The sequence below is a fragment of the Atractosteus spatula genome, chromosome 5, assembly GCF_055471065.1.
Source record: "Atractosteus spatula isolate fAtrSpa1 chromosome 5, fAtrSpa1.hap1, whole genome shotgun sequence".
Classification (NCBI taxonomy): Eukaryota; Metazoa; Chordata; class Actinopteri; order Semionotiformes; family Lepisosteidae; genus Atractosteus; species Atractosteus spatula.
Window position 1 is genome coordinate 21,705,287 of NC_142710.1, and position 22,196 is coordinate 21,727,482.

At 34.8% G+C, this 22,196-nt stretch overlaps 1 protein-coding gene across 1 annotated transcript; it reads left to right on the forward strand.

The window, feature by feature from the left end:
- The first annotated feature begins 1,048 nt into the window (after positions 1–1,048).
- On the forward strand, positions 1,049–22,135 carry LOC148834746 (protein CC2D2B-like). The gene is made up of 31 exons (XM_088917598.1): positions 1,049–1,063; positions 3,302–3,440; positions 3,824–3,954; positions 5,082–5,210; positions 5,653–5,862; positions 6,295–6,392; positions 6,484–6,624; positions 7,170–7,254; positions 7,458–7,675; positions 8,218–8,395; positions 8,733–8,886; positions 9,404–9,551; positions 9,685–9,802; positions 10,027–10,230; positions 10,975–11,064; positions 11,489–11,583; positions 11,696–11,857; positions 13,374–13,470; positions 14,278–14,387; positions 14,508–14,604; positions 14,924–15,022; positions 15,105–15,272; positions 16,936–16,962; positions 17,051–17,245; positions 17,746–17,835; positions 18,165–18,278; positions 18,889–19,023; positions 19,232–19,351; positions 20,171–20,226; positions 20,693–20,870; positions 21,869–22,135. The coding sequence occupies exons 1-31, from the start codon at positions 1,049–1,051 to the stop codon at positions 22,052–22,054; spliced, it is 3,987 nt and encodes a 1,328-aa protein (XP_088773724.1). The 3' UTR covers positions 22,055–22,135.
- The last annotated feature ends 61 nt before the right edge of the window (positions 22,136–22,196 follow it).

A 22,196-nucleotide genomic window follows, 5' to 3' on the forward strand; every position in this document is an offset into this window, starting at 1 on the left:
TTCTCGTTAGCAAAATTCCTGACATGTACCCCCATGAAATTATTATCTGGCCCCGTATATGTACAATACCTTAAGCAGCTCAAATTCACCGAATAAAAGTATTTCGTATTCCTATTGAAATACAGTAATTCCCTGAAACATTTATTATACTCCTTCAAACCGTTTGGAACTAAATATGACCTTAAAATTATCTTACTGAACTACGTGGTAAACTGCAACTACAATAATAACGTTATTCTGTAATTCGTTGGAAACGAACCCTCTCGTGCGTTATTTGAATCAGATATTAGCTGGAAAATGTGCTACTCAATAACTTTCCTTTGTCAGCACTGAAATAATTAACTCATAGTAAGTATAACATTTTTTCTTTCTTTTCAGTGTACTGTTGGTCTATCCATGTAATAAAATACAATACTATATTGGTTTTTTTTCATATACACCATCAGGGGGCAGTCGAGTTTGATTTTTATATGCCACATTCTATCACGCTCCTGTAGTTTCTCTCAAAAATGATATGACGAAAACGAAGTTTTCCCCGTTTCAGTTGCCAAGCAGACCCAAATGGGAAAGTTGCCTTTAATAACATATTGCTGATATTTTACAGCTCATATAACATGAATTAGAAGAATAGGTTGTGAAATGGACAGATGGAAAAATGATATAATCAAAAGTACCCAGAAGAAGGCCTTACATGAACGTATTATTAAAATATTGACAGTTAATTGTGGTTTTCATATACGGTCAATGTTTACACATTAAGTCTTTACTTCCTAAAAGTTCATTATTTGTAAAACATGATTGTGAATATTAAAAAAAGTTTCTGTTCAAATGGAGATTCATTTTTCACTCAGAAAAAAATATTTTGAAATAGTAAACAAATCTTGGTGTAGTAGTTGTAATGAGTGTCAACTTAAATCTGTTAATTGAAAGGGATATTTATATGTATTCTACTTTATTAAATTTATGTTGTGTTGTATTCTTTAGATATACATGACGCCTCCCTTAGACAAAGATAAAGGCAGCCTTGAGACACAGACCAAGAGTTAAAATGGAGGGTAAAAATGTAAGTCCACTTCTGAATATTGTTTTAGCATAAGAGTGGCTGAAGAATAATAAAGTCTAGAAATGCTTAAATCAATCACAAAGATTACACTCAAAGAAATTAGGATTGTTATTTATAAAACACTAGCTGGGATCTTCCAGTAGACAGACAGGTTGCTCTCCATTCTTTGAAAAAAACTGCAGACAAATCAGACTTATATCTGTAGCATGTAAAGACACATCCATTTATCATTCTAGGAGATAGCATGACTTTTGGAAAAGTCTTTTTAATTAACTTGTAACCTTTCTAAGTGTAAGCATCAGTAATAAATACAACATTTGACATGATATACCGTATTTAGATTTCCAGAAAATATTTTGTAAAGCTTCAAATGAAAGATTAACTCATAAACTAAGATGTAAAATAAAAGCTGTTTATGAGAACCGAGTAAAAGCAAGTACTAGAATTATTACAGACTTAATATTTAAATCAAAAGAAGGCTCAGAGTAAAAAATGGCACACAAATTCTTAACACAGGAGAATGGAATTGTCTTCAAAGATTATGCAAAGTTGATTACATTATGGTAATATAGATTAACACTTAGATCTACTAAATTTAAATCTGAATCTGAGCTACTGAATCTCTATTTCCAGTTTTAATTTTAACCAGACGTCAGAACTGACTTGATTCCAATTAAATCTTCTGTGAAGACAAGCAACTCTGTGTCAGATGGGTCTAAAAATGCATAGAGTCTCATTAGCAAAGATTGAAAGCTGAGTTTATATTTAATTGATGTCACCAAGTGGTGATATGTACAACCAACTGCCAGGATCCCAAGATAGAGCCCTGGGGAACACCAAAATGAACTGCTCTCATTGCAAAGCTAGTTTTATCTAAGATATGGCCTAGTGAAACTGTTGAGAGAGATAGGAATGACTGTAGTGAAAGAAGAAAGCTATGGAATATCTGGTGCTCAACATGATTCTACTTTGTGCTTATCAAAACAAATAATGGAAGCAATTAAAAGGGCCATTAGCATGCTTAGATTGTTAATCCGTGGACATGCAGAGCAGTGCCGTGGTGATCTGTCAAGGCAAAATGCAAGCCTAGAACTCTATGAGTCTCTAGAAGTTCTCAGAATGCTGAGATACAGTAGCAGTGCAACACAGAAGACAGACTGGAGAGGTTTATCAGGCAGGCTAGAATATCTGAGAGAAGATGAGAGGTGGAAAAGGAACAACACTGTAGAGTAGCAGAGCAGAGGCTGCCTCAAGAAGCAGGCAGCACTTTCAGCTGGTAGGCAGCAGGGTAGCTGAGTGAAGGATTCCTGAAGAAGCAGGTAGTCTTAGCAGAAAATAAACCAAGACTGGATACACCCCTGGTGTAAAACATGTTATTTAAATCAGGGGATGCTATCTTAAGATTATACAATGCACCAGCAACATCTTCTTTAGCATGTTGCTTTCAAGTTTGGTCTCAATATGTAAAAAAAATGTTACCTTGGATATTGTTTGAAGAAGAATTTATATTTCCAAAGAAATTTCATTCACAGACAGTTTGAGATAACATAAACATGTTAGGTCTTAAATAGAATGGATTACACATATCGTAAAGATAAAAAAAATATTAGAATGAAGATTTCTCACGGCCTCATTTTGTCTCTGAACATTTAATTTTATATCCTCTATGTATTTCACTGAAGTTTTAATTTTAAAATATTTTAATGAATGTAAATGTTGATATTGTTATTTTTCCTTGTAATCGCAGATAGCTATCCCTGTAATTACTGTCAATATAACATATTTTAAAATTAGGATTTAAGCCAATCGTTACTTTCTTTTGCATTCTCAGTCATTACTTTAAGAAATGAAGATTATTTTTTCTTTTCCTGTAATTTTGATGAGATTTCCAATGGAGTCCCAGCTGTTGGCCATTCTTCATCATTAGTTAGTATGTTCAGTTTAAAATCCTAACCTTTTAGTGCAGCTTAATTATTATTGCATATTTCGCAGTGCCATTAAGTCAATCTAGATTTCTGATGTCACAAAGAGTATTTTTTAAAGTGTAATGTAGTCAACACCTTTTATTGATGCTTTTTTAGTATTTAGGCACACATCATTCCAAATGACAGAATGCATTTTATTATGAAGCTTTAAATTAAGATGTGAATGTAATTGTTGTATCTTTAATCACTCAATCAATGAATTCATGTGCTTGACAATTAATACAAAGTCATCAATGCTATATTTTTTACAAAGATAAGAACTCACCGCAAGATATCAGAAGACTCAATTTCCTTTGTTGAGAAGGATGATCTTCATGAGTTCCTGTTGCCTATCCAAATGGCAGATGATACAGCTGGTCTGTCCTGTGTCTTTGTGCCTAGCGATTCACCTGGTACGATATTGAAAAGATTTTTATTCTTGGCGAATCATGTGAAATCATTAGATTTGTTGATTGTAACTGTAACTCTGTATAACACTGTTGGAAAATGTTTTTTGGCTTGATGGGATTTTGCACATTGTAGCATATGACTAGATTTAAAAAATGCTTGACATGCCAATTGGAAGGCTAAAAATATCAAAATGTATGTTGATAAGAAATTCTAAAGTAAAAATGAAAAAAGCGATACCTTATATACAGTACTCACCTGTGTCTGAAAAATAGATGTCTGGAAAATATAATATTTTTAGTTAGAAACTGAATTTAGATAGTGACATAACTGTTCATTTATAGAATAATATTTTATGTTTGAAAAAAACATATCAGACGTTGTTTAGTTAGTTGCAGTGCAAAATTACCAGCAACGATGAACCCACGTGTTCTGGAGGATGAGGGACTGTATGTTCGTGAAAGACCCCATGTATCAAGAAAACAAATGAACAGGATGGAGAATCGGCTTCTTAAAGAGGTAAAAGTTTTTTTTTAACATGATACATTATGGTTCAAGGTCTGCAGATTACACTCTATCAAAATATTTAAATAGCCTTTTGGATATTTGCATTGTCTGCATGTCAAACAGAGCTTTCGACTCATATACTTAAACACGGTGAATACTGAGTGTTAATGTTCATTTTATCTTAGAAATGTGTAGCTTATCTTTCTAATCACAAGTAATACTTTCTTTTTACTGTCCTATTACAAAAAATACTTTAAATGCAAATATCAAGAGTATTTCTTCCCTAGGGCTCAGTTGTATACATTTATATGTCATTTGCAAAATAAAGTCTAACAGGACACTTAAGTCCCCAAGGGACAGTGTTCTAGGGGTAGTGCTGGACTAGCAGCCAGGGATCAATTGGCTTCAAGCAAAATCTTGCAGATTTCTGGGTCCCTGCAGTCTTGCAGTGGTGTGTAGCAACAGAGTGCTTCTCCAGTCTGTTTGAACTCTTCTGTCAGGTTCTGTGGCTCCTTCAGGATGCCAAAATTGAGTGTCCTGGCAGGGAGGATCAAGGGGAGCCTTTCAAGGGGAGGAATGAGGGTATAAATGAAAAAAAAGGTATTTATAATCCATTACCAGAACGCTTCTTACTTCTGGTAAGGGTCAGAGTGGAGTCTATCCTGGAAGCACAGGGGGCTGGGATGGACTACACACTGAATGGTCTTTGGAAGGTGGGATCAAACCAAAGGCCTTAGCCATAACCCATGCAAACACAGCAGAACAAGCAAACTGCACACAGAAGGCATCTCAGTCTGGAATAGAACCCATGACCCAAGCAGAACTTTGAAAAATATAGACAACAGTTCTAGAAGCATTTTCTCTGCTTGTACAGTATATATAACTGAAACATTGAAAAAAAAAACTGCACTGGAAAGATAGGAAAATATATATTGTTTTCACGGATGAATTAAAAGACTCAGGATGACTTTCTAGGTTTAATTTAAAAAAGTACCACCTCATGAATGTCCAATTGAACAAAAACAAAACCTGAGCAGTAAATAAAGCATTTCAGGTGTTTTTGAGGATTAGGGTCCCTATTCTATATACTAGAGTGAAGCTGGAAGATAGAGTACATATTTAAGTTATTTTTTTTATAGGGAAAACACTGGTTTGGCGAAGATGGCAATATGATTGCATTGCCAGATCCAGTAAGACATTCTTGGAATCATAAACTGGATTTCCCTTTCCTGAATGATGATCTTGCTCTGAAAGCTGAGTATGTTAAAGTAAGTTTTCTGTTTTTTTCTACAGAGAACAATAGTCTGTAACTGTACTTGATTGGACATTCCATATAAAGTACTGTAACTTCATGTTTGCGATTGTAAATTGTTGATTGCATTTAGGAAACAACTTTATTGAGACAGATGATAGTGACACTGACACTTGACACTCAATTTCAGTTATATATACACTGACACTTGACACTCATGACACTGCAAGAGCAGTAAGATAGCTCAATCATGACGTAACACCTTCAGTGTGATTATGTATGATTACTGGATTCTTCAAAAACCTTTTATATGCAAATATGAAGCTATATTGAATTGCATCCCATTATATATTTTCTTTAACTGTTTCTTGTAAAAAGAGATTAATAATATAGATTTTGATTGTAGGAGGTAACTCAGTGAGGAACTTTGTTTCTGAAATATTATTTTCTCAACGCAGGCAAAGGTAAACAAACCACAGCATTCTATAAGGTTATTTTCTGAAATGTGTGGTCAAGTGTGCCAGCTGGATCTAAATATATCAAGCTTGATTTTTACACATCATCCTCTATTCAGTCCAGAGCATGTGCTTGCTTCTAAGCTAATTCAGCTTTATGACAGCTATAAAAGCAGAGAGCAAAGGAATGTGACTGTCCTAATGTCTGAAAAGGTAATTTCAATGTTCCATTCAACCATTTTCTAACTGCTTGATCCAATTCATGGTCACAGGAAAGCCAGAAATGGGATGCGAAGTCATTTAATTGCAAGGCAGACATGCACACACTCACACATAGTGCCAATTCTTCCAGAAGCCAATTAACCTATCAGTATGTCTTTGGACTGTGGGATGAAACCAGAGCTCCTGGAGGAAACCCTCCTGTTAGAACACAGGGGGGAACATGTATTTAAATTTTAATTACCAGTTTTAATTATTAGATTCATAATAATTATATATATGATTAAGCTGTAATAGGACAGTAACCTTGTATATTTAGGTGTAGAGTATTACAATAAAATTGCATTGTTTTGCACCTGTAATGTTCAAAGTCCAAAGGATGACCACTTTAACATTTTGCCTTTACTTCTGCATTATTGCTTATAGTTACAAGCTTTAAAGCATGCTGAAAGAAACTTGAGAATGAATGTGAAAGAAAGTTCTGCATTTGTGAAAAAAATAAAATCTTTGGAGCAGCAAGTAAGGTAGTGTATTCTGTTACTTAAAAAAATATGCAAAAGCATTCACTAGGATACTTAAAATGCTTTTTCTAATGGCCATTCAATTGGGTTTCAGAGAAACACAAAAGATGTATGATAAGGAGAGACAGACAGATCTCTTACTGATCAAGAATATTATACTCACCTGGAATCACATCAAGTCCCTGAGAAGATTTAATAAATATGTCAGTACAAAAGTAAAATTACAAGTACAAAGGTAAATGCTTAATCTTTTAATAACAGGTGACAAAAATTAACAAACTATTTTTGTTTAAATTCAATTGCTATGTTAATAACTTTCTGCAAGTAGTGGTCAGTCAGTGTAGTTGTATGAATTCCTCTCTCAGTGCAGTGTAATGTGTTGTAATGTCTAGTCAGTCAATGAGTCTGTATTAACCCCTTTCTCTCAGTGCACTGTTAATGTACTGTAGTGTCCAGCTAGGATCTTTATTATCAGTCATTTTTTTAAACCTTGCCCCTGGTAAATCACTACTTGAACCTGTCTGCCAGTTGCAAATAACAAATCTGTGAGTGGCTTTTTATTTTTCAAAAGATTCTTGCTCATACACTACGGAAACCAACTTTTAACACTGGGCTTATGATTTGCAGTTAATGGGCAGATAACGGTTTTAATTTTATGAGAGACAATGGACAAGGACTTACCTTTTTTATTACTTTTGTTTAAATCTCAGCCTCCGCCTCATTTCAGATTTTGGTTCCTTTCTGAAAGTTTCTATTTGTTTATCCATTCATTTAAATCAGGAGAGAATTAGAACAAGGGACAGATTCTTCACCAAACAATGGATATCACCCTAAAGAAACAGGCAATTTAAAGGTAGTGGGACAGGTATATGTTAAAATGTTTTAATTTTATACATTTTTATTTTTGTTGTTGGAAGTAGCATATAGTGTAAAGAAAAATGCAGGTGCTAATCAATACCAAGACGAATGTCTGAGGATGAGATCCATAGATCATTTATCTACTAGCAACCAAATGAACTAAATAAGCACAGCAGCCTCTGAATTCTTACGTTTTTGTTAATTCTGCAGAAATCCAGGAACTGTGACCAAGAGATAGAAATCTCACAAGTGTACACCTGTGAGGATCTTAAAAAACTTGAAGACTGTGAAACCCCATATCAAGCTGCAACTTCTCAAAACATACAAAAAGAGAGAGTTTCAGAGAAGTGGCAAAGACCAAGAGAGCCTGTCTTAGTTCCAGTGCTTACTATGAATGAAGTAGCCACTCCAACGCACCTCTGTCCACAGTAAGAGAAACACTGATGCAATTAGCTTGGTTTTACTTTACAGTTAACTGTTCTTCAGCTGTTTTTTTTAGTTGGTAATTTCAATGTCCACCGAAAATTTATTCTGCATGGGAATTTGTTCTTTAACCCATTGCATTAATCTATTTAATATTTTTACTTTTCCACATAGCCAGCAGCCATATCACCCTGCAGCTCTCAACTGGCTACCCACTGAAGCTAAGCAGGTGTGAGCCTGGTTAGTACCTGGATGGGAGACCCCCCTGGAAAGCTATGGTTACTGCTGGAAGTGGTGTTAGTAAGACCGGCAGGGGGGTGCTCACCCTGCAGTCTGTGTGGGTCTTAATGCCCCAGTATAGTGGTGGGGACAATAAAGTATATAGCTTTAACAAAATGCAGATTTGATTAGATAAATTAGATTATATATTTTGAAAGAAGATTATCATCTAAAATATTTAATATAGTTTTTATTACTAATTGGGAATAAATGGGGAATTAGTGTACATTTCTACCAAGTCAAATATTAATTGTCCTTTTTTTTTTAGCGATGAGCAGAAGAGAAGATGGGATGTACAAAAGCACAAGCTCATTGTAAATATATTTTGCAATGAAAAGCATGTTTCTTCCTCCAAGAAAATCATCCTCAATAATGATTTCAGGGTTGACTTTCAGCAGATTTTTAGTATTCTAATAATAAACTGTCCAGAATACCTAAGGTTGGAGGTAAGTGTTTAGTTACTGTTACATGTCTTTTTATTTTTCTTACGTTCTCGATGCAGAATTTCTTCACTGCATATTGAACATGGAACTGTTATTTTTTTTATTTTAAAATTTGCCTGTAATTAAGTAGAATAAACCATTTCATTAGGGTAGTTTGTCCAGCATCTGTCTTAATAGTTTTGCTGTCTGTTTGAGAAGAGGACACTTTTTTAGTATACATCCATTTTTAAACATTGTTTAACATGATAGGATATGGTACTCTGTCTCATGTCTTTCATTTTGAAATATGAGTTAAAATTTTAAACAAATTTAACTTGTTCAATTTTATTTTGTTCTCCAGGTTTCCGAGTTTACACATAAAGACACCAATGTTCTGGCTAATATCTATGTGCCATTTCCAGACAGAAATTTGCTGTCTAGCAATGCTAAACCTGAATGCTCTGAATTTAGCAGTGACCAGATCGTTGCACCTGAGCACGAAGGAGTGGGAAGCAGTAAGTCACTTTATTAGTGTTGTGTAATAAGCCCTATCCTCTGTACCATCTGTACCTTTTTTACATTTAAGTTGAACTTTGTACCTAAGTACCAGTCTATGCTGGTATGAGGTATGAGGTATTCATACTTTTCATTCTGCTTTAGTCCTTTAGTATTCAGTATCCACTTCCACTAAAGAGCCCCACAGCTCACCCAATTTCTTTTGTATTTCAATGCATTTAAAATTTAATCTCTCATTCCTCTCAGTTGTAAAGTGCATTGTTTAATAGAGCATAGTGAAATCATTGTCAAATTGTTGACAAATCACACTGAATGTGATTTTGTGAACCATATTGAACTTTACTGAAGCAACACAAATATGTGATATAACAACTTTAAAACCTTGGAAAAACTTCAACATTACCACATAGATTCATTATGGTATACTTTCTCAAAGGCTAGCTTTAATGATGCTTGACATGCTTAACACCAATTGTACATTGTTTCTTCCTCATTGATAATGTGTGAACCTTTCAGATGTACTCTTCCATTTGGATAAGCGAGAACCAGCAAAGATTTGTTTACTTACTTCTGGGAAACTGCTTTATTCTTTGTCATGGGCTGTAGATAAGGACGGCTTTCCTATGGCACCATCAATGCCCCAAACAGATGTTATTTTTAAACAGTAAGCTATTAATTTAATTCAACTATTAAAAAAATGTATTCACTACTATTTTTATACCTTTTAACAATATACTGTATAGTCTTACATGCATACTGGTTTGTCTGTTTTCAACATGCTGTTCTTTTACTTGCAGACTGAGTGCAACACAGAAGACTTGGCGTAGTAATAAAGGAAACCTCTTAGAATCAATTAAAAATTTTTACTTTGATCCAAACGATCCTACAAATGTGGAACTGACAGAACTTATTAAGGCTAGTGATTTCTTTTTTCAGGGGTTCCATACAAAATGCAAAATTACAATCACAAACAATGAGTTGCGTCTTTATAAATACAAATGTATTTACTGTATATATTAAGTCTTGCATATTCATCATATATATATATATAAAATTTGGTATAAAGTTATTTTTTAAATACATTTTTACAGCATATTTTTTTCACGCTGATTTTGACCGTTTGTTTTTTTGATCATTAGCATGCCACTGGAGACAGTCATCCAGCTCCAGACTATTTTCGGCTGGAGTCTCTTCAGGAAGAATTCAGCTTTGTGACAGAAGCGCAGTTACGAGAGTCCAAACGCTTCCGTCTTCTGGAATTGAGGAATTTAGATGGTTTTGAATTCTCTGGCCTCAAACAGGTGCCACTTCATGATGGAGACATTTCGGATTCAATGTTTGAGGTGATGTATAGACCTCCCTTGCACTTTTAATTAAGAGTGGGTTAAACTTCAGCAAAAACGTACAAGTGTATTTTATAGGTGGTGTCCTCCTTTGTATAAGACATTATACTGAGATCCTGGTTTCTCATTAATGATCTGGCTCATCATTAAAGGTCTCATAGCACAAAACGTAGTTGTTACCCTGGTGTCCTGATTAAGTTCCATCTTAAAATGCCACAGTCTGACCTCCACATCTCACCCTGCAATTTCTCATTTTTTGTAACCTATTTGGTTATTTGAGACTTTTTGATTAAACAAGGGTGTCCTGATAAAAAAAAAATCCAAATGCTTCTATTTATATTACACATTATCACTAACTTTTTCCCTGCACTGTGCGTGAATAGCTTTGGGATTCTTTATTCTTGGGATTAGAAGAGCTAATAAAGTGCAAGGAATAATGATGAGTATTAATTATTATTACTATTTTTTTTACTTTTAAAAGTTACCAAAAATAAACTTGCTAAAGAGTACATATTCAATTCAATTCAATTCAATTTATTTTTATATAGCACCTTTCACAACAAGGTTGCCTCAAGGCGCTTAACAATACAATTGACGATACAGTCGATATCAGTATCAGTATCATGATCTTACTGTTTTCAAATCCCTTCTGACAGCCCTTATTTTGCCATGAAAAGCTGTGTACTTTGCATAAATGTTGCACTCATCTCAATTAATTAAAAAATGTGCTATATTTATCAACAGGATTGTGAGATATCCCACCAGACTCCAACTACTTGTGATGAAGACCCAATTACAGCTCAAAGAATACATTCATTTAATTATGTGAAAAAGGTTGTATTAATTCTTTCTTGCAGCATCAATATAGATGTTATTGCACAATTTGATGCACTTTCAAAAATTAAGATTAATTAATTAATCAACTAATGACATAAATATGTAAAATGGAACAACACAACACGTTTCATAGCAGAAACATAATTAGATTTTTCATGGACATACTTTTGTCTTCAAGATTATATAATATTGTTCTATTTTACTAATATTTTGATATTTTGAAAAAAGCGTTTTTGGGTAAGGGCATGAAAACTCACTTGTTTCGAAATTATTAATGAGTAATAGATGTTTTTATTTTTCAGACCTTAAATACACAACCAACACTTTTGTTTATGAGAACAATAACCTTATCCATAACTGTTTTCTATTTTTATTTTCATATCTTCATTTACTTACTAATTTTATTAAATTTGTTGAAAAGGTGCTGAAACAAACAAGAAAAAGATTGGCGAGGGTCAAGAAAAGATATAAACTATCAGACATTGTCACAGAATATCAAGATGCTGAAAACATTGTGTGAGTATGAATATGACTTTTAAGTCTTAATCCTTCTTTCTATACCTTTAAATTTGGATTTGAAGTTTTAATATCAAACTAATCATTTTTAATCTCTTTGGAATTCCTTAAGGGAACTAAATTTCAATATGTTCAAGAGAGCGCATCCCTTGAAGCCAAGGAGAAAAAACAGAAAGAGCATACCTGCGCATACTCTGAGAGATGGAGATCTCAAGATTCGTGTTGGCCTGCGGAGCGCACAGAATATCCCAGTGCGCAAACAGACACTGCTCAGGTAGCCTGTTCTGGTAACATTTTAGTTTATGGGTTGCAAATGACACTTTAGAAACAGATAACAAAGTATTTAATACTGAAGTACTCATTAAAAAAGTATTCATTCTAGAGCAATGTGATTTAATAATTATGCCACCACTCCTTTCCTACTAGGTTATTAACACAAGATTACTAATTCTATTAATGTTCTATTAACATAACATATTAACAGGGACGTCAGGTTTTCCCTGCTGAGCCTCTTGCCACCGCAACCCTCACCAGGAGCAAGCGAGTAGAAAATGAGATCAGATGAAATGCTATAATATGCGGTCTGTAAAAAGAATTTGTAAACAGAATATTGCAGCCTCTAAACTAAGATTACTCTGCTTTAATCTAGATTATGCAGCAGTGTTATTTCTATCTATTACTAAGGAATCTGGAAAATGTGAGATAAAGCAAAAATGTGACTCTTCCATCCATTTCTGCCTACTCTGATTCATGGTCGCGGCACAGCCGGGGGCTGGCCGGCACAAGGCAGGGTACAGGACAGGACAGGACACCACTCCATCGCAGGGCACACACAGACACACCAAAAAATATAACTTTAAATAGATATTACAAACTATAAACCTTACTGTAAACATTATAGTTTCAGTGTAAACGGGAGAAATACAATAATAATTATGAAATCATTATAATTCAATGAGTCTTAAATATTAATAATAATAATTGCTTACACTTATATAGCGCTTTTCTGGACACTCCAGTCAAAGCGCTTTACATGTAAAGGTACCCCTCCACCACCACCAATGTGCAGCCCCACCTGGATGATGCAACGGCAGCCATAGTGCACCAGAACGCTCACCACACATCAGTTATTAGTGGGGAGGAGAGCAGAGTAATGAAGCCAATTCATAGATGGGGATTATTAGGAGGCCATGATTGGTAAGGGCCAATGGGAAATTTGGCCAGGATGCCGGGGCTACACCCCTACTCTTTTCAAGAAACGCCCTGGAATTTTTAATGACCACAGAGAGTCAGGACCTCGGTTTTACATCTTATCCGAAGGACGGCGCCTGTTTACAGTATAGTGTCCCGGTCACTATACTGGAGTATTAGGACCCACATGGACCACAGGGTGAGCGCCCCCTGCTGGCCCCACTAACACCTCTTCCAGCAGCAACCTTAGTTTTTTAGCTTCAGTGGGTTGCCAGTTGTGAGTTGCAGAGCGATATGGCTGCTGACAATATTAATTACTTACACCATTTTACAATAGCAATTTAATTATAATTTACAAAACCATTTACAGCCAGTTTTTTAACAATTACACTAATTTTAATATATTGGCGAAAATGAAATTTGAAGTGGAACAGGAAAGTAATCCAAGCAAATTAAAATGTCCTCTAAACTGTGTAAGGAAGTATTGGTGAAGTATAAATAATGAAGACAAAAAAGACTGATCTATCAAATCGAGATTTAAGTTATTATTTCAAAAGATTATTTCAAAGAACAAAACTGTGTGTTAAACTTTTTCAAAGGCAGCCCATTTTCCAAGGATCAGCTTGTTCTCTATCAAGAATATCCAGCAGTAGACACTTCTTTAAGAAATGCACTTCAGAGACAGAAATCCCAAAGGTAAAATAATATTAAAGCATAGTTATACCTGAATGAGTATTATTTAAATTTTGTTACACTTTATTGTAAATAATTAATCTCTAAAGATGAAAAACTATTTTTTCAAGCAGTGAATGAAGCTCCAAACAAATTGAAAATGCTAGTCAACTGAAACTACAGTGTAACTACAAGTCTCCTAACAAATGATTCTCAACAACTCTAATAACAATATAATAATAACTCTAATATATAGCAATCATAACAGATGTGGGGATGAATCAAAGAGAGTACAGGTCAATTCTGAGCAGGTGGGTATTGACTACATTTCAGAATATCCAAATAACAAGTTTCACTCTTCCTGACTTTGGCTGGGTTGCAGTGTTGAGGCGATTTTGAAGGGGGTGGGCAATACTATTTTTGGAAAAAATTCATCAATTTTCAGTTACTGTTTTATCCTTAGAGGTGTACAGTGTGGCAGAGCCTAACCCAGTAGGCACAGTACACAAGGCAGAATTACACCCTGAAGGGGGCGCCAGTAGTGTGTCACTAGGCACAAACAAACACATGCACGTCATGTGCTCACACATGTATTTGAGGCACCAGTAACTTGGAATGTCTTTGGACTTTGCAAGGAATACAGATAACCGTGAGCAAAGCCTCCACAGGCAAGGGTAGAATATGCAAACTCAACACAAAAGGTACACCAGTCCAGAACTGAACACAGGATCCAGAACTATAATCCACTTTGGCACCCAGTTTAGGATGTAATGTAAAAGAAAAAAGCAGCAAAACCTGAAAAAATGGTGAACATCTCTTTTCTTAACACAGGTTCAGGTGAGACCATCTGCTGAAATTACATTTCAGGAGTCTGTTCATGAAACTATCACAGCAAATGGGCCAAACCCATACTGGAATGACGACTTTTTCCTGGATTTCAAGTATGTTTTTATTTTAATAGTGACTGTTTAAATGTCTCAAAAGCTTAAAGAAGCACTCTGTCTTAACTTGAAAATATGTTAATAATTAAACTAAGTACTGTAGTTTTTGTTTCATTTCAGGGCAGTTGGAGGCGATTACAGGCTTTCGAGTTTATCAAAAATAAAGGATAATATAATTATTAATGTTTTTGATGAAATATCTTTAGAGGTAAAGGAGGTATGTTTGAAATAATGAAGAATTCCATTATTTTATTAAAAAAATAATAGAACATGTCTGAAATATAACTGAAATATACTTTTATATTTTAGTATTATTCATAAAATATTAAATGTGGTGTTTTGTATCACCTATGATAAAAACATACTCTTTGTAATTTACAATTGTGAAACAAAAGTGTATTGTTAAGTGTACTTCACTGTACATTATATGTATACTACTAAATATACAGTATAATATAATATTATTATATTTGGCATTTCTTGTTGTGATAAGTGAAATACAATATCTGGTTTATTCATTACCTTGTGGTTAACAGAGCAACACCCTTAAAGGCTGTAGCCTTCAAACTTATTCTGGAAAGCAGTGGCTGGGATGTGTTGTTCTACCCTTCACATCTATACTTCAGCAATCAAAGGTAACAGATAGCAACTGATGTAATCCTGGAATGTATCACAAACATCCTAGATTTCCAAACAGGCTTTTATTGTTCTCCATAGGTGAATAACATCTTACGTATCAGTAATCCACCAGTCCTGCTGGGATACACATGGAGTAAGGAAGATAACTTCCCTGACATGAGAGGAAGTGAAAATGAATCTTGCTTTTTGTCAGTTTTTGTTACCCTCGATCCTCCAGTTTCTTTAAAAGAAGATGCTACAGGAAAGGTACTTTAGGTATTGCAATTAACTTTTTAACAGAAAATAGATTGATACAGTATATGTTTGTTAATTTATTGTTATGAATTTAGTGTTATCAATGTAACTATGTGATCTGTTGTTAGCATCAGAAATGCTAGGTTGCAAAGATCCTCAAGTCACCAGTTCAAATGTGAATAGGAAGCTACTGTTTATAGCCAGCAGCCATATCACCCTGCAACTCCCAACTGGTAACCCACTGAAGCTAAGCAGGTGTGAGCCTGGTCAGTACCTGGATGGGAGACCTCCTGGGGAAAAACTACAGTTGCTGCTGGAAGAGGTATTAGTGGGGCCAGCAGGGGGCGCTCACCCTGCAGTCTCTGTGGGTCCTAATGCCCCAGTATAGCGATGGGGACAGTATACTGTAAACAGGCGCCGTCCTTCGGATGAGATGTAAAACCGAGGTCCTGACTCTCTGTGGTCATTTAAAAATCCCAGGGTATTTCTCAAAAACACCTCAAAAAGAATAGGGGTGTAACCCTGGCGTCCTGGCCAAATTTCCCATTGGCCCTTACCTCCTAATAATCCCCATCTATGAATTGGCTTCATTCAAATCTCCATTGATAGCTGATGTGTGGTGAGAGTTCTGGTGCACTATGGCTGCTGTTGCATCATCCAGGTGGATGCTGCACATTGGTGGTGGTGGAGGTTTACCCATTACCTGTAAAGCGCTTTGTGTGGAGTGGCCAGAAAAGCGCTATATAAGTGTAAGCAATTATTATTATAGTCATTTTACCAGGGCCAGTGAACCACACAGGGACATCAGTGTACACTGGTTTTCATTGGTTTAACAGAATGAGGTGTTGAGAGCAAAACTTTAGCTGGACTTACCAGCAGTGAAGCCAAGTGCTCTTTAACAATGAGTCAAGGTGTTGTGTAGACAATTCTGTGACGCAGATGTGCAGAATGGTATTCTAATTATTATGAACAACAGGCCAGTCAATGGGGAAGTCTGGGTGTGCTATTCTGGTCAGTGTCAAGTCTACACAACTCCACTTGTAATGGCAGGTTGACTTCATGGTACCTCATTGATCAAGACCTCCTGTGGGTTCGTCATGACATGACAGCATTCGAACAGGACAGCTCACACTCTCACTCTGCTCAAGCCTCTCTGGCAAGACAAGAATGTGACAGTGTGCCATGGTGGCCCTCTTTGCCAGATATTGAACATTTGCAGAATGGGCTAGTATCAAGTGTGGCATTTAGAGCTAGTTAGCCTGGTGAGCAGGCACATGCTTGTCCAGCTACAGAAACCTCACAAAACAGCATCTGCAACCTGGTGCAAAGCAAGAGTCACAGACGTGCAGCTTGTTCTGCTTCCAATGCTACATTCTACATCCTGTTCATGTTTAACAACATGTTTCTGATGATAAGCCTTGTCTGTGTCAAGCATTAATCAAGATAATGATTAATTTACCTTACCTCTGTAATGTCTGTTCTTTACAATATCTATCCACTTTAAGTATACCTGCCACTTTGACAATTTTTCTGATACATAATTTATCACAGCTGTAAGTGAAATGTTTATTTTCATGCTTAGTATATATTAAGCATAAATAAATATGTTGAAAAATGACTTATAGAATTAAGACATTTTATATGTCAACTTTTTTCAATGTATTATTTCTTGTAGGACTGTGAACAAAAACCCCTGTGGTTGGTAAGTTGCTTAATTTTAAGCTCACTTCACAAAATGTTTCCTTTATTCCTGCAGTTTTTACTATTTTTCTTCTGTTGTTGTTTAACAGTTTCCTACAAGTGAAGATAGAAAGCTATTAGAGATGGTGTATGCATTTGAGAAACAGTGCAAGGCTGCCAACCCTGAGAGGAGGGTTGTAACTACTGTCGTAAATGAAGAAGGCAAAAAGATTCTCGCAACAAGATTCATTAAACCACTGCCTCCTCCCCAAGAGCTCCTGCACGATGACATGGATACATCTTCAGTAGGAGATTCTGGAAAAAGCCTCTTTGAATAAATCTATATCTAGATAAAATCAATAAATTGAATAATAAATCAAAACACTGACCCTCCACCATTGCAAACCAAACATTTCTGTTCTTGATGATAGATTTTTATTTGACATGATGCACTAACCTGCCATCTTATTTATGCCATTTACATTGTCAGTTCCAATTACTGTAGTTGGTGTCTCAGACGCATGTTTATGTTCTGGACCATTGTCTATATCTAAATGATAAAACAGCATGTTTTGTATTAATCAAAATTGTCTTCCAAAGGACACACATTCAGCATTCAATTATTATCAAGTACCGTCCATCCATCCATTTTCACTCCGCTTTTCCTGGTGAGGGTCGCGGTAATAATCAAGTACCCTATTATGTACAGTAAATAGACCTACTGTGACAATTACAGTACCTTAGTTAAACTAACTTCAGTTCACTTCATTACTACTCCAATGTGCTTGAATGTTTTTTTTTTCAGGACCATGTGGTTTCATTTGTATCTTTAATTCCACTGCTGCCCTTCTCCACAGATGTTGGAGAAGACTGTGAAATGTGGATCACTTCTGAGGTAATTACAGTAAAGCAAGTCTCCGTATGTTTAAATCTTCATATCCTTTTAAGAAAAAGGCTTGGTGCATTTTGATATACTGCTAGCCTGTACACTTCCTTTAATAATTTGCAATTGTGTACTGCATTGTTATTTACAGAAATCTTAGGTAGTTTCATTGTATGCATTGGCATTACTTCATCAGGAAATGATTTTAATAATTTTGTCACACAAATCTACTTTTGCACTTAACCTGTAATGTAGACACTATAAAAAGAACACTTTAACAAGAATACTTTAACAAGGAAATACTGCTTATACTGTCTGTTACAATCATTATACTTTTACAGCAATGCATTAATTTGGCTGTTGGGAATAGAGTCAGTTTAGCTATTCTACTGTGCAACTATTTTCTTTATTTGGGCAAGAAGGCTTGGCTGATCCTTGGAACATCTGTTTTGAAGGTAATACTTTATATATCTTTTTTCCAGTCTTGAGTAGATATCCTGATTACAACAGAATTTTACTACAATTAATATTAGAATCTTTTGTAATGTTATCCTGGGACCAGGATATTGTATCTGTTTTATGTAGCATCATGTATTTTGGTTTTGGATTATCTGTCAGTGTGAATTATCACAGAGATTGAATAGTTTTTCTAGTTACAATCAGTCCTTATATTACAATTTCAACGTGTTTAAGTGTCAGAATTACTATTTAACTTAGCTTTCACTATTTTATATTTTTCTTTGTCACCAGGATAGCATTATGAAGCACACAGGAAGTTAGTTTAATGCATACCATACAAAGTCTTGATACAAAATATAATGCATCCATCTGTGTCTCTTCTAAAATTTTTAATATTAGTTGTTATTAAATTAGTCTTTCTCTTCTTACGTTACTGGAAGTCAGAACTTAAAAGTATTTTAGATTTTTAACAATGATTCTACTTGTTGCTGTAAGTTTTATTTACTATAGGCTAAGATGTCAGAAATCATCTCATTGACATAGTGACAGTATATTCACTCAACAAAGATGATATTTTATTCAATTTTGATTTTAACATTTTTAAAGGGAGAAACAGCTTATGTATTGACTCAGGAAATGAAAAAGTATATCCTTTGGAATCCAAGTGATGGAAAATGTTTTGAGCAATTTGACATGTTTTGTCCACTGAAAACAGTTGATTGCTTAATTAATGGTCAAAATGTAAGTATTTTTTAGCCCAATATATTGTCTCAATTAAATTTGTACACATCAAAATGTTAAAAAATACAAGAATACAAAATGCCATGATGTATAGGGATAAATCTTTCATTCTGAATGTTTACTGACTGTCTTTGGGGTGAGTCATAGAAATATTTCTAAGCAGAAAAACTGCTTCAAAGGGCTTCTTGTTTATTTTACTTTTCCTTAGATATGGTTCAATTCAGCAGAAAACAGCATGATGTCCATGTGTTTTGATGTGTCAAAGGACTCCTCATGGAAGCCCCTGTTTCCTTCTGATTTTGTTCTTTCTGAGTATGCACCTTTGCAGGTAGTTAAAATGGACAAAATCAATAATAGATGGAAGGGTCAAACTTTCTAGAATCTATTTTTAATGCTTAAGACAAAAGGTAAAAACACTCCATGAAAGAGTGGTGAAAATACATTTATTTCAGTAAGACTGAAGGTAATATATATAACAGCTATACATACAGTACATAATTCATAAAAAGTCTTGGTTTGTGTCAGTATTAATGGTCGAATATAAAACTAGAGTTCTGAATGAGGGACAAAGTACAAGTACTGAAAAAACTGAATGAAGAAGTGTGCAAAGCACATTATTCACCTTGATTTTACAAGTGTCTGCACCTTAATGTGGTAGCTTTCATTTAGGCAAATGTTACAGGTTGGTGAATGCACTTCTTTTTGAAAAATGGGAAAATGTTAGCATTTTACCTTTTTAACTTTATTGCCCTAATTCTTGGCATGAGAAAACTGAGATTTCAGTGGCTGCCTGATTTGAGGTTTAGGATAAGGGTTTGGGTGTTTAGCAGAGTTTAGGGTTTTTGTTGGAGTTTAGATATGTAGGAGCGCAATAGATTGCTCAAATTGTTGTTGTTCCATACAGTAACATGGGGAGCTACATGAATAATAGGCACATGAATGAGAATTCATTCTACATGCTACAAGACAAAATATTACTTCTAATAATATTTTTTTAATTGAAACAAAATAATATTTAGTAATAATACTGAATAATGTGTGTGTGGAAGTAGTGGTGCTTGAAATGGTTTACAGTACCAGTTTGGTGCATGAAAAAATGTTATTTTAACCCATGTTATCTTTTACAACTAATTATTTTCTTTTTTAGACAAAACACAATTATTTTACATCAAACATGGAAAATGTCAAACAACTACAGAAGAGGTAATTAAAAACACAAGATTTAGCACTCTTTAATGGGAAATAAAGTGCATATTTATATATAGGATAATGTATGTAGCAATATAAGGTGTGTCAAAGAGAAAATATTATTCATTCAAAAATAGTTAGTAAACCTAATAATTATGTTTTAAAATACAGTGGATTAATCTATCAAATAATGAGGGAAACATACTATAGTATATTTCTCAATCCCTGCCTGTCTGTCCATCTATGGTGGAAGCAGAGTGCTACTTTCTTACAGGTGTTCTAATGTATATTTAATAGGTTTAACTGTAGGCTTCCTGTACTTGTCAGTTGTTTTAAAGCAGTTATTACACAGAATTTATCTTTTTATTAGAAAAAAGTATTCACTTTGGACCTTAATATTGTTTATAGTGAAAAAGATGGAAAATGGAAAGTTAATAATATATAGCAGTGGCATGATATGTAATTTAATCTTTCCACTCAGAATTGAAAAAACTTTGAAAAAATGCATAATGGATTGGAGAGTACAACACCGGACAAGATGGAACCACCAGTGCATTGCTTTGCTCCAGGAGTTTCTTACAAAACTGGAACACTACTCTGGTGCTTCTATTATAGAAGAGGAATCGAGGAAGATTTACAGGAAGATGAAAGAATACAAGGTTAGATAATTATTTTCAAAGACATGGGACATCTTCAACCTTCCTATGATGAGAAAACAAGCCTGCTTTAGTTACATCCCAGCAGAGGACTTTTCAGCAGGGTCTCTCAGACTTCTTTGACTCATAAAAGGGCAGGAGGACACCTCTTCTTCATGTTCCTCTTAGCAAGGACCAACAGTTTAATGTGGCTTAAAAGTAGACTCATAAGTAAAGATACAATGTTAATAGATACAAAAAGGCACTGCCAGTGTTAACAAAAACTTGGGAGGAGATCTAATTCTAATCTCACACACCTGGTCTCTTAGGAATGAATACTCTCTGCAGAATACTGCCCACAACTTGCATATATTTTCTTAGCTCCTCTCCCTCCATTCCAACTTCACCCTTGCAGCTGCCTCCCTTGTTCATTCCTTGTAAGTAAAGGGGGATTGTGACAGAGCTCGCCAAAGTTCTGGCGAGTTAACACTAAACTGTTTAGCATGCAATGCCTTTTTATTTGTTGGCACATTTTATTAGAATTTGACCAAGCTACAGAAAAGGTATTGCATAGTCAACATTTACCCAGCCAAAATATTGAAACCAATACCGTGTTTTTGTTTCATGAAAAGTCATGTTAACTTGTTAACAACGTACCACCAAAATGGCTTGATGGGTCAAATGGCTTCTCGTTTGTAACCTTTCTTATGTTCTTAGAGCACTTACATTGCAGAGTGCAATGTATCAGAAAAAAATGTTTTTACCACCTGCATTAATTTTTTCAAAACTTTATTGGGGATTATGCAGGTTGTTAGTGAAGACATTCAGGAGTTCACATATTTCAGTTTGAGATTTTATCAATCTTTTTTAAAAACATTTATAAATGTGTCCTTCAGAAATCCTCTGAGAGAATCCTTCTTAAATTAACCATCTTAGGAAATATAATTAAAAATGTAGCTACATTTTTAGACGTATTTCTGGAATTTTACACTGTTAAAGATTGCTTATGTTTCCATTTACAGGTTACAGGCTTCCCTCTTCATATACCTTATGTTGATATGGAAACAGTAATTGAAACAGTCTACAGTACCAGGATTCACAGTACTGAAATTCCTGAAACAGAATTTGCTCTTGCAGTTTATATAAATCCATATCCAAACAATATCCTGTCACTCTGGATTTTTCTTGCAACCCTGGTCAAACATTAGCAAGGAAGTTTTCAATTGTCAGGAGGAAATGGGCATTGCTACCCATAAAGAAAAATGTTTCCTGTTAATGACCAATGTTTCCTCAACAAAGATCATAATATTTAACAAAGTTTTAAGAATAAACAAATTGATAAAGAAAATA